Here is a 13,374-nt window from a genome sequence, read left to right as displayed (position 1 = left end):
TTGACTATCTGCCCTTTTCCTTGTCATATGGGCCTAAACTTCATTGAGCCCGATTTACGATCCTTGAGACTGATTCACTCCCCCTGAGACTAATAACTCCTCCTCAGTCCCATATTTACACACCCCTGAGCCTGAGTCACTCCGAGCCTCATATTTATACCCCTCTGAGACTGATTCACCCCCAGCCTCATATTTACACCCCTGGAGCCTGATTCACATCCCACAGCCTCATATTCACACCATCAAAAGTTTAAAGGGGTACTCCGGCGCGTGTGTTTCATGTCAATCCAGCCTCATATTCACACAACTGAGCCTGATTCATCCCTCAGCCTTATATTCACACCATCAAAAGTTTAAAGGGGTACTCCGGCGCTTAGGCATTTTATCCCCTATCCAAAGGATAAGGGATAAGATGCCTGATCGTGGGGGTCCTGCCGCTGGGGACCCCCGTGATCTTGCACCCCGCACCCAGTTTATAATCAGTCCTCGGTGCGTGTTCGCTCCGGGTCTGATTACTGTCGATCACGGGGCGGGAGTGTTGTGACGTCAAGGCTCCGCCCCGTGTGACATCACGCTCCGCCCCCCTCAATGCAAGCCTATGGGAGGGGGCGTGACATCTGTCACGCCCCCTCCCATAGGCTTGCATTGAAAGGGGCGGAGCGCAACGTCACACGGGGCGGAGCCTTGACGTCACAACGCTCCGGGGACTGATTATAAACGGGGTGCGGCGTGCAAGATCACGGGGTCCCAAGCGGTGGGACCCCCGCGATCAGGCATCTAATCCCCTATCTGTTGGATAGGGGATAAGATGTCTAAGCGCCGGAGTACCCCTTTAATTTATTCCCTCAGCTTCATATACAGACCCAAAAATCCTGATCTACCCCCTTTAGCCTCATATGCAAATGATACCCCCACTGAGGCTGATTCACTCCCAGCCTCATATTCACACCCTCTGAGCCTCATTCATCCCTTAGCCTTATGTTCACACCCCTGAGCCTGATTCTCCTGGGACTGATTTACCCCCTCAGCCTCATAGTCACATTAGCCTAAGCCTCATTCACCCAACAGCCTCAAATTCACACCCTCCTGAGCCTGATTCACCCTCAAGCCTTATAGTCACACCCACTGAGCCAGGGTAACACCCATCTTCCTGATATCTAGACCCCCTGAGTCTATCATTCACACCACTCTTTAAAAAAAAAAAAAAAACTTGCCTACCAGTAAAAATCTGTGTCTCGAGAATTGATAAGAATAGCAATAAAATAAAAACAGCATTGAAATCAGGGCTCTGAGGCTACAAAATATAAAAAATATGTAAAACTAGATTTTTTTTATATTAACCACAGGTCCTCTTTAATAAGGTTGTCCAGGGATAAACTTGTTTTTAAAAAATCCCCTGGGTGCCGACAAAATAACAATTAACTACTCATCCTCACCTGCCCTGATCCCCCACTGTTGCCGGTCTTATGGTGCCTGGTTCCCGGTTATCTTCGCACTTCCTGCTTTTGATGGTGTAATGGACCTACATGAACTGCCTGTTTAGCCAAACACTGGCTGAGGCGGGTCACCGTATGGCGAATATTATTGTGATCTATTAGTAGAGCTGCTCTAACTATAAATCATTTACATATCCTTTCTGACGTGTACTACAAGGACATGATGGGACACCTATGTGCCATTTAGGTCAAGTATAAGCTGCATAAAAGGATACTGAAGCTCCGGTCTGTGATTGCCAAGTGCCAGAGGTTAATCCTGAGATCATCGGCCGACATGTATGTCTCACAGTCACTGTTGACAGAGATGGAGTTGACATGATACGTGTGTCCATTAGAAAATATTCTCCTTGGAGAAACTTCTACCATTAAATCCATGGGCTTAAGAACAGGCACCTAAAATAGAAGACCACACAAGTTTTTATACATCTATTTATTTTAAATACCAGACCACTGTGGAATTTCAACTATACGTTGCCTTTAACTTTACATTAGTGATTGATGATCATTGCATCAATGCATCGCATACATGTCTGTGTCCCACTGGTAAAAACAGATGTGGTTATCATATCTATAGCAGATAATGCAACAGAACTGGTCAAGCACTTCCTTGTAATATTGAGGAACTATCTGGCGGCACTAACACTGGCACTGGGACTGTGGCTGTTAGCAATAATGAGGTCACTGTGGGTGATGACACTAATGGGGCCCATAGTGGATGATGGCCCTAATGGGGGGGGGGGGGGCACTGTGGCTGGTACTAGCGTAGGCACTGTAGTGAGGAAATGGAACCCAGCAGATATTTGACTATCTTTAACTCTCAGCACCTAAAGGTTGCCTTCTGTAAATTAAGCAATAGGTAAAACCAAAATGTCCACATTACCTGTAAGGAGGTTACGGTGGAAAGATCTTTCAACTTCCCTTCTTCATCTTTGAGGTTGTACCCCTCTGGCCTCTTATCACGCTCACTAATTTTCCATAATTTGATTGTTTTATCTGAAATGCAATAATATCACTCTCATTACTATGTTAATCTCTCTTCATAAAGTTTCAAAAAAATGGGTATTGATCATTAGATCATCTATTTGACCATATATTACACTATATGGTTAGGTGATATGTTACCTCCACAAACTGTATTTAGAATTGTATTTATTCATTAACCCATTTATCCTTCACCCACCTATCTATCTATGTATCTAAAAAAATAATAATAAACTCCAGGAGAGCAACAAAAATAGAAAACAAATGCAATAGTGCACGCTGGATGTGGACCTTGGTGAGAGGTTCACTTGTAATAACAGAGAAAACAAGAGAGCAGCAGCACACGAAAAATTGGTGCAAAAAAGGTGGAGGTTTATTGCATTATCCCAGTGTACAAAAGAAGCGACGTTTCAGCGACCTCTCGTCGCTGTTCTCAAGCTCTCAAGGAGCTGAAACGTCGCTTCTTTTGTACACTGGGATAATGCAATAAACCTCCACCTTTTTTGCACCAATTTTTCTGTGTGCTGCTGGTCTCTTGTTTTCTCTATCTATCTATCTATCTTCTATCTATCTATCTCATATCTATCTATCTATCTATCATCTGTCTATCTATCTCATATCTATCTATCTATCTCATATCTATCTATCTATCTATCTATCTCATATCTATCTCATATCTATCTCATATCTATCTCATATCTATCTATCTCATATCTATCTCATATCTATCTATTCACTGTTCATCCATCCATCCATCCAAAAATTATTTCATCTATCCAGTAAACTATCCATTCATGTATTTATCTATCCACTTATCTGTCTGTCCTTCTGTCTGTCCGTCTATCTATCTATCTCTTCTCATCTCATATCTATTTATTTCATATTAATCTATCTCATATCTATCTATCTATCTATCTCCCCATCAATGCTTCAACCTATCTATCTGTTCAACTATCTATTCACTATCTGTTGATCATTTCACCATGTATAAAACCATTCACCCATCAATTCACCTACCCATCCACTTATGTAGCTGTTCATTCAGCCATTTTTGCACTCATCCATTCATCAAGTTATCTATGTATACATTTACCTATCCATCCATTCACTTTTCATTTATGTATAAACACATCCATCCATGTATTCTTGCATTAATCCATCCACCCACAGATGTATACTTCCATTCATCAATCCACCCATCAACCCATCTTTGTATCCATCCATCCTTCCACCCATCTATCATTCTATTTAACCATCCACCTATTCATATATGTATAAATCCATCCAATTTATCTATACATGTATCCATTCAACCACCCACTTAATCATTAGCTTTTTCATCTATCTATCTATCTATCTATCTATCTATCTATCTATCTATCTATCTATCTATCTATCTATCTCTCATATCTATGAATCTATTTATCTATCCATCCATCCCTTATTTATTTATTTATTTATCTATTTATCCATCCCTTAAACAGTAGTCATGAAAACAATATAATAACTTAGATTCATATTTCTTTCAAACTGTGCTCACAATATAAAACATGCAAACAGGATAGTAAGCAGGAGGCATGAGATATTGAGGATCCACCTGATCCATCTGGTCTGCCCTTATATTATAAACCACATCTACTGGGGGGGGGGGGGGGGGGGGGGTTCCAAGCATCTACTCTTTGCAATGTTAAGAGATATTGAGCACTTCTGGTTACCAGAATAGTTAGGTATTAAAGGGGAACTATGGTACTTTTGTCCTTATCCCCTATCTACAGGATGTTATGGGTTAAGTGTCTGATTGCGGGGGTCTGGCCGATAAGACCCCCACAATTCCCTGCCCGGCTCCCCATTGTTCTGAGGATTTGTGTTTATAACAATGGCTATCCTTATGCACAGAGTGGCCAACAGGCCCCTCCATGCACTGTCCATAGGCGAGCTGGAGATACACAAGCGCTGTACTCATGTATCTCCCTCGGGATCAGACACTAACCCCTATTCTGTAGAGAAGAAGAAAAATACCAGAGTTCCCCTTTAACCAGGAAAGGTTTCTAATGTTGTGTAATAAAGATTCAATTCAGAACACAGCTCTTCTCTTTACTATGGGGTTTACCACTTGAACAAAGGTAAAAGTCACCTTGGCTGTTGATGTTCTTGGTGAGATATTGGATCTTGGCTGACCTAGCTGACCCAGCAGGTTTGGCTGGGCACTTAATGTGTTCCGGCGTGACTCAATTCACTGCTCAAAAATAAACAAGCACACTTGGCCAAGGTAGGCAAAATAATTGTCAGCCAAACCAGTATTCACCAGTGTAGCCAGTTATTTAATGTATATGACCTTGCAATGAAGCTAGAAATGGAACAAGTGAAGAATGATGCACACTGTGGTCTATTTCAGACTAAAGAAATAGAAAGGATCTGTTGACAAATCAGCTGATCAGTTTCCTAAATAAAAAAACACAAATTCTTGCACAGAAATTCACAAAATATTGGAGTAAAATTCCCCTGGATTAATTCTCTGAATAAACATTTTCCCATGTTTATTAATTATTTTTAACCGGTTATTGATGTGAATTGAGCAAATGTTATGGTCTGCGAAATGGGCAAAATGACATTGTGTACACTTTTTTTCTTTCTAATCAAAAGTGAATATTGACAAAAAATTCAAAGCGGCCTTAAAGGGGTATTCCAGGTATATACATCTTATTCCCTATCCAAAGAATAGGGGATAAGATGTATGATTGCAGGGGTCCTGCCGCTGGGGACCCCCGCAATCTCGGTGCAGCCCCCGGCATTCTGTGTGGCGGGTGCAGCCTCCGAGATGGGTACATGACATCACGGCCACGCCCCCTAGTCTCATCACACCATGCCCCCTCCATTTATGTCTATGGGAGGGGGCAGGACAGCCGTCACACCCTCCCCCATAGATATTAACCGAGATTGCGGGGGTGGGGGTCCCCAGGGCAGGACCCCTGCAATCATACATCTTATCCCCTATCCTTTGGATAGGGGATAAGATGTATAAACCCGTAATACCCCTTTAAAGTATATGTAGATGGTGAACACTGAAATTTGATACAGAGCCCTGGATCGGGACTGAAATCCTGCGGGTTCTACTGAATCCAATAAAAATCTTGCAGGCGCTGACAGTAATGAGGTTATAAGTGGGAGCGTGCGGCCACAGAATATACAGCAGGTCCTGCAAAATCATATGTAGTCCTGCAAACATCTGAAATGCCACAGGGGGTGATGAAATGGCACAAGGGGGTAATGAAATGGCACAAGGGGGTAATGAAATGGCACAAGGGGTAATAGATGGCACGAGGGGTCCTATTTATAAAAGCTGTGACAAAATGTTTGCAGGAGCAGGCGGGATTAGAAACACATGATGTGGGAGCAGGCGGGAATGAAACACAGGGCCGGCCTTTGGGGTGTGCGAGCTGTGCGGCCACACAGGGCGCCATAGAAACAGGGGCGCCCGGCGGCCGACACAGCTCGCTCTTTTTTTTAAATGGCTTGTCAGTGAGTGACTGTCACTCACTGACCACTGGCGCTGGGTGCCCGCAAAGACTATGACCGGGCCTCATAGTCTGGGGGCCCGCACATTTCTATTAATTTGCCTATTTCCTACTTCTAGGGCGCGGGCCCCTTAAGAATCATTGCAGGGCCTGAATTTTTCACCTCATACCGGACAGGCCAAGGGCTGATTGGAGTAGAGACGTCACGTGCCCCGCTCAGGCACGCACGTCTACTCCAATCACCTGACCTGGTCCTGCCTACGTCCTGCGCGATCTTCTTCATCCTTCCCCGTACAGTGACAGGAGCAGCAGCCTCACGCTGATGCATCGATCCCCGGCAGGGTAAGTAAACTTGCAGGGGGGGGGGGGGGGGGGGTGGTGGTGGTTGTGGAGGTGATAAGAGGTGCAGGGGGGGGTTATGGGGATGATAAGAGGTGCAGGGGGGGTTATGGGGGTGATGAGAGGTGCAGGGGTGGTTATGGGGTTGATAAGAGGTGCAGGGGGGTTTATGGGGGTGATGAGGTGCAGGGGGGTAATGAAAGGTACAGGGGGGGATATGGGAGTGATAAGAGGTGCATGGGAGGTAATGAGAGGTGCAGGGGGGTTATGGGGATGATGAGAGGTGCAGGGGGGGTTATGGGGGTGATGAGGAGAGGGGGGGTAATAGTAGTGATGAGGAGGGGTTTAGTGGGGGTTTTGGGCTGATGAGGACACAGGAAAAGAGGGGGTGTATATGTGTATATATGATGTGTATGCATGTATGTCAGAATTATATTCAGGGGTACAGTGTATAGCAGTATTATATTCAGTGGATACAGTGTGGGGCAGCATTATATTCAGGATACAGTGTGTGGCAGGATTATATTTAGTGAGTACTGTGTATAGCAGTATTATATTCAGGGTACAGTGTGGGTCAGTACTTTCTTTAGGGTACAGTGTATAGCAGTATTATATTCAGGGTACAGTGTTTGCTGGAAGCTGACTTCTGTACCCCGCAGGAAGCCGCGGCCGGCACACCCCCTCCATGTATCTCTATGGGGTACATGGAGGGCCGTGTCGGCCGGCGCTCAGTGTGGGGTACAGCATGCCCCCCCTTCCAGCCGACTACCGGGATCCCGTGCAGGAGATAGCTGGGAGCCCAATGCTCAGCCCCCCCGCGATCTATAACTTATCCTTAAAATAATATTGGGGGCAGGCCACGGGGGGGGGGCGCCACAAGGTTAGCTTGCACAGGGCGCCTGAACACCTAAGGCCGGCCCTGATGAAACACACCCCTTGCAGGAGCGGGCAGTAAAGTGGAATTGATAAATACACTACCGCGCAGGGTTCTACTTTGATGTGTAAATATGTGGCTGCCAATATCAGATAATAAAATAGGTTCATACATGCAGACATTTCTCAATGTGCCTCTCCATTTTCTTTGTCCAAATATACTGGTATGAAATACAGCAATATTAAACTGTGTAACAGTGAAGTGAATTTGGCAGGCCCCTGTGGAGGAGCGCGCAGCACTTGTTAACATCCTCAGAAACATTCTTTCCCTCCTGTAGCAGCACATGGAGGCAGATGATCTCTGATCTTACCATTTGTAGACAGAAGGGAGTGGGCTGCGTTTTGCTGGGGGAGCCATTTAATCTTGTTAATTTTTTCTTCTATTTCCAAGCTCTTCAAATAATCAAATTCAGGCTCGTGGCTCTGGAAAGTGCTGTAGACATTGTATTCGCCCTGACTGTAGGGTTCATTCTTACACTGCAGATGAGATAAAGAACACAATTCAATAGAGGCGCATTTCACATTGTATGATACACATTGTACACAATGATTTTGATTTATGGGAAATAAAAGTCATTCTTCCATAGATTGCTACCTTGTATCTGTCAGATTTCCCCCCCCCCCCCCTCTTCCCAAATTTCTATAGGTTATTTCTATTGCTTAAGTGTCAACTAATACTTTATTTTGGATCGACATTTTGTTTAACTTGCAACAAAGAGAAACAGGCGTCCTGCACTCACCGTCCAGATAATGAGATTTCGGCTCCCATCTCGGGCTGCTTAATCCGGCAAGGAAGACAAGAGTGGCGTGGGGCGCTCTGAGCGCCCCACGCCACTCTTGTCTTCCTTGCCGGATTGAGCAGCCCGAGATGGGAGCCGAAATCTCAGTATCTGGACGGTGAGTGCAGGACGCCTGTTTCTCTTTGTTGCATTCTTGTATTTACTGGGTTTCCCGTGTCCTAGCACCTCCGCCAGTTGAGTGGATCTGGTTAGATGCCCGAGTGTTCATACTGTCCATCTCGTGTAGCTGCACATACAGGTACCGGTGCCACTATTCTTTCATTCTCTTTTTTGTGACATTTTGTTTAGCTTGTCCATCCTGAGAGTGACACATAGGCCAAGCTTACATTAAATGCTTTTATCCGGGGAAAGAAAAAAACCTATTCCTTATCCATAGGACCCCCCCCCCCCCCATGTTCTTCTTTATAAGGGCCAAGCTCGGCAGAAAGGAGATACATTTGTTTCCCCCGTATAACCCCATTTAAAGAGAATTTTTCAGCAGTTCTGAGCCCTCTAAATTGCATCTATATCTATTAAGAATTGGGGGTCCTGGTCATGCAAATTAGATGACCAAAATAAATATCTTGTACTGGGCACTACTATCACAAGTGGCAAGAAGACAGGTAAAATTTGGAATATTTGGAGAAGAACAGTGCTAAAAAGAATAACTTTATTGATAATATGGACCTACTTTGGTTACCATATGAGGGGAATTATTTTTTCACATTAGTCGCCCAAATGTAAGTTTCTTGGGTATACTATAGTTCCATAAAAACTACTGCTGCATCTTACTAGGCTTTTTAGCAGAAGTTTCCATAATGACACCCCTTCTCTGACATCACTTTCTGCTCCTCAGCTATTGGCTGAAGCTTAAACATACTGGGCCTCATTTACTAAGAGTGTAGGGTTTTTACTAGTGTAAAATGTTGTTTCAGACTTGCAGGATTCCTCTCTATTTACTATTGGGATCACCGATTTACAAGTCAGGAACATTTTCTGACCAGTTTTTTCTAGGTGGAAATTTCCAGCCATTTATTCACAGGATTTTCTGTGAATTCAATAGTAAATAGGTCGGGTTGTGAAGCCACGCCCATTTTATTGTCCGGCCATGCCCCCTTTGTGAAGGGCCACGCCCTTTTTTTAGGCTTTTCAAAATGCAATGTCGGGTTAGTTGGATTTTCCTGGTGCACACTGTCGCTGTTACGCCGAGCGCTCCGGGTCCCCGCTCCTCCCCGGAGCGCTCGCTACACTCCTCTCACTGCAGCGCTCCGGTCGGTTCCACGGACCCGGGGCGCTGCAATACCGCCTCTGGCCGGGATGCGATTCGCGATGCGGGTAGCGCCCGCTCGCGATGCGCACCCCGGCTCCCGTACCTGACTCGCTCTCCGTCAGTTCTGTCCCGGCGCGCGCGGCCCCGCTCCCTAGGGCGCGCGCGCGCCGGGTCTTTGCGATTTAAAGGGCCACTGCGCCGCTGATTGGCGCAGTGGTTCCAATTAGTGTTTACACCTGTGCACTTCCCTATATCACCTCACTTCCCCTTCACTCCCTCGCCGGATCTTGTTGCCTTAGTGCCAGTGAAAGCGTTTCCTTGTGTGTTCCTAGCCTGTGTTCCAGACCTCCTGCCGTTGCCCCTGACTACGATCCTTGCTGCCTGCCCCGACCTTCTGCTACGTCCGACCTTGCTTCTGTCTACTCCCTTGTACCGCGCCTATCTTCAGCAGCCAGAGAGGTTGAGCCGTTGCTAGGGGATACGACCTGGTCACTACCGCCGCAGCAAGACCATCCCGCTTTGCGGCGGGCTCTGGTGAAAACCAGTAGTGACTTAGAACCGATCCTCTAGCACGGTCCACGCCAATCCCTCTCTGGCACAGAGGATCCACTACCTGCCAGCCGGCATCGTGACAGTAGATCCGGCCATGGATCCCGCTGAAGTTCCTCTGCCAGTTGTCGCTGACCTCACCACGGTGGTCGCCCAGCAGTCACAACAGATTGCGCAACAAGGCCAACAGCTGTCTCAACTGACTGTTATGCTACAACAGTTACTACCACAGCTCCAGCAACCATCTCCTCCGCCAGCTCCTGTACCTCCTCCGCAGCGAGTGGCCGCTTCTGGACTACGACTATCCTTGCCGGATAAATTTGATGGGGACTCTAAGCTTTGCCGTGGCTTCCTTTCCCAATGTTCATTACACTTGGAGATGATGTCGGACCAGTTCCCCACTGAAAGGTCTAAGGTGGCTTTCGTAGTCAGCCTGCTGTCTGGAAAAGCCCTGGCTTGGGCCACACCGCTCTGGGACCGCAATGACCCCGTCACTGCCTCTGTACACTCCTTCTTCTCGGAAATTCGAAGTGTCTTTGAGGAACCTGCCCGAGCCTCTTCTGCTGAGACTGCCCTGTTGAACCTGGTCCAGGGTAATTCTTCCGTTGGCGAGTATGCCGTACAATTCCGTACTCTTGCTTCTGAATTATCCTGGAACAATGAGGCCCTCTGCGCGACCTTTAAAAAAGGCCTATCCAGCAACATTAAAGATGTTCTGGCCGCACGAGAAATGCCTGCTAATCTTCATGAACTTATTCACCTAGCCACTCGCATTGACATGCGTTTTTCCGAAAGGCGTCAGGAGCTCCGCCAAGATATGGACTCTGTTCGCACGAGGCGTTTCTTCTCCTCGGCTCCTCTCTCCTCTGGTTCCCTGCAATCTGTTCCTGTGCCTCCCGCCGTGGAGGCTATGCAGGTCGACCGGTCTCGCCTGACATCTCAAGAGAGGACACGACGCCGCATGGAGAACCTCTGCCTTTACTGTGCTAGTACCGAACACTTCCTGAGGGATTGTCCTATCCGCCCTCCCCGCCTGGAAAGACGTACCCTGACTCCGCACAAAGGTGAGACAATCCTTGATGTCCACTCTGCTTCTCCACGTCTTACTGTGCCTGTGCGGATGTCTGCCTCTGCCTTCTCCTTCTCTTCTGTGGCCTTCTTGGACTCTGGATCTGCAGGAAATTTTATTTTGGCCTCTCTCGTCAACAGGTTCAACATCCCAGTGACCAGTCTCACCAGACCCCTTTACATCAATTGTATAAACAATGAAAGATTGGACTGTTCCATACGTTTCCGCACGGAGCCCCTTCTAATGAGCATCGGATCTCATCACGAGAGGATTGAACTTTTGGTCCTCCCCAATTGCACCTCGGAAATTCTTCTTGGACTTCCCTGGCTTCAACTTCATTCCCCAACCCTGGATTGGTCCACTGGGGAGATCAAGAGTTGGGGGCCCTCTTGTTCCAAGGACTGTCTAAAACCGGTTCCCAGTAACCCTTGCCGTAACTCTGTGCTTCCTCCAGTAACCGGTCTCCCTAAGGCCTATATGGACTTCGCGGATGTTTTCTGCAAAAAACAAGCGGAGACTCTACCTCCTCACAGGCCTTATGATTGTCCTATCGACCTCCTCCCGGGCACTACTCCACCCCGGGGCAGAATTTATCCTCTCTCTGCCCCAGAGACTCTTGCCATGTCTGAATACGTCCAGGAGAATCTAAAAAAGGGCTTTATCCGTAAATCCTCCTCTCCTGCCGGAGCCGGATTTTTCTTTGTGTCCAAAAAAGATGGCTCTCTACGTCCTTGCATTGACTACCGCGGACTTAATAAAATCACGGTTAAGAACCGCTACCCCTTACCCCTCATCTCTGAACTCTTTGATCGCCTCCAAGGTGCCCACATCTTTACTAAATTGGACTTAAGAGGCGCCTATAACCTCATCCGCATCAGAGAGGGGGATGAGTGGAAAACAGCATTTAACACCAGAGATGGACACTTTGAGTATCTGGTCATGCCCTTTGGCCTGTGCAACGCCCCTGCTGTCTTCCAAGACTTTGTTAATGAAATTTTTCGTGATCTGTTATACTCCTGTGTTGTGGTATATCTTGATGATATCCTAATTTTTTCGGCCAATCTAGAAGAACACCGCCAGCATGTCCGTATGGTTCTTCAGAGACTTCGTGACAATCAACTCTATGCTAAAATTGAGAAATGTCTGTTTGAATGCCAATCTCTTCCTTTTCTAGGATACTTGGTCTCTGGCCAGGGACTACAAATGGATCCAGATAAACTCTCTGCCGTCTTAGATTGGCCACGTCCCTCCGGACTCCGTGCCATCCAACGTTTTTTGGGGTTCGCCAATTATTACAGGCAATTTATTCCACATTTTTCTACCATTGTGGCTCCTATTGTGGCTTTAACCAAAAAAAATGCCGATCCCAAGTCTTGGCCTCCTCAAGCGGAAGACGCCTTTAAACGACTCAAGTCTGCCTTCTCTTCGGCTCCCGTGCTCTCCAGACCTGACCCATCTAAACCCTTCCTATTGGAGGTTGATGCCTCCTCAGTGGGAGCTGGAGCTGTCCTTCTACAAAAAAACTCTTCCGGGCATGCTGTTACTTGTGGGTTTTTTTCTAGGACCTTCTCTCCGGCGGAGAGGAACTACTCCATCGGGGATCGAGAGCTTCTAGCCATTAAATTAGCACTTGAGGAATGGAGGCATCTGCTGGAGGGATCAAGATTTCCAGTTATTATTTACACCGATCACAAGAACCTCTCATACCTCGAGTCTGCCCAACGGCTGAATCCTCGTCAGGCCAGGTGGTCTCTGTTCTTTGCCCGATTTAATTTTGAAATTCACTTTCGGCCTGCTGATAAGAACATTAGGGCCGATGCTCTCTCTCGTTCCTCAGATGCTTCTGAAATTGAACTCTCTCCTCAACACATCATTCCTCCTGACTGCCTGATTTCCACTTCTCCAGCCTCCATCAGGCAAACTCCTCCAGGAAAGACCTTTGTTTCTCCACGCCAACGCCTCGGAATCCTCAAATGGGGTCACTCCTCCCATCTCGCAGGTCATGCGGGCATCAAGAAATCTGTGCAACTCATCTCTCGCTTCTATTGGTGGCCGACTCTAGAGACTGATGTGGTGGACTTTGTGCGAGCCTGCACTATCTGTGCCCGGGATAAGACTCCTCGCCAGAAGCCCGCTGGTTTTCTTCTTCCTCTGCCTGTTCCCGAACAACCTTGGTCTCTGATTGGTATGGATTTTATTACTGACTTACCCCCATCCCATGGCAACACTGTTATTTGGGTGGTCGTTGATCGATTCTCCAAAATGGCACATTTCATCCCTCTTCCTGGTCTTCCTTCAGCGCCTCAGTTGGCTAAACAATTTTTTGTACACATTTTTCGTCTTCACGGGTTGCCTACGCAGATCGTCTCGGATAGAGGCGTCCAATTTGTGTCTAAATTCTGGAGGGCTCTCTGTAAACAACTCAAGATTAAATTAAATTTTT

The 13,374-nt window shown here is 46.8% G+C and overlaps 1 protein-coding gene across 5 annotated transcripts in view; it reads right to left on the bottom strand.

Moving 5' to 3' along the window:
• PPP2R2C (protein phosphatase 2 regulatory subunit Bgamma) overlaps positions 1-13,374 on the bottom strand; it is a 170,506-nt gene that overhangs the window by 40,871 nt on the left and 116,261 nt on the right. For all 5 annotated transcript variants that reach the window (XM_056555103.1, XM_056555104.1, XM_056555106.1 and 2 more), the window contains 3 exons: positions 7,576-7,741; positions 2,377-2,489; positions 1,712-1,889 (listed from right to left, as the gene is read on the bottom strand). In XM_056555103.1, coding sequence (XP_056411078.1) covers positions 1,712-1,889; positions 2,377-2,489; positions 7,576-7,741 — 457 coding nt within the window. The remainder of the gene's footprint in view (positions 1-1,711; positions 1,890-2,376; positions 2,490-7,575; positions 7,742-13,374) is intronic.

The sequence above is a fragment of the Hyla sarda genome, chromosome 1 (assembly GCF_029499605.1).
Source record: "Hyla sarda isolate aHylSar1 chromosome 1, aHylSar1.hap1, whole genome shotgun sequence".
Taxonomy (NCBI): Eukaryota; Metazoa; Chordata; class Amphibia; order Anura; family Hylidae; genus Hyla; species Hyla sarda.
The sequence above is the reverse complement of the archived record's forward strand: the minus strand, read 5'-3'. Positions and strand labels throughout refer to the sequence as shown.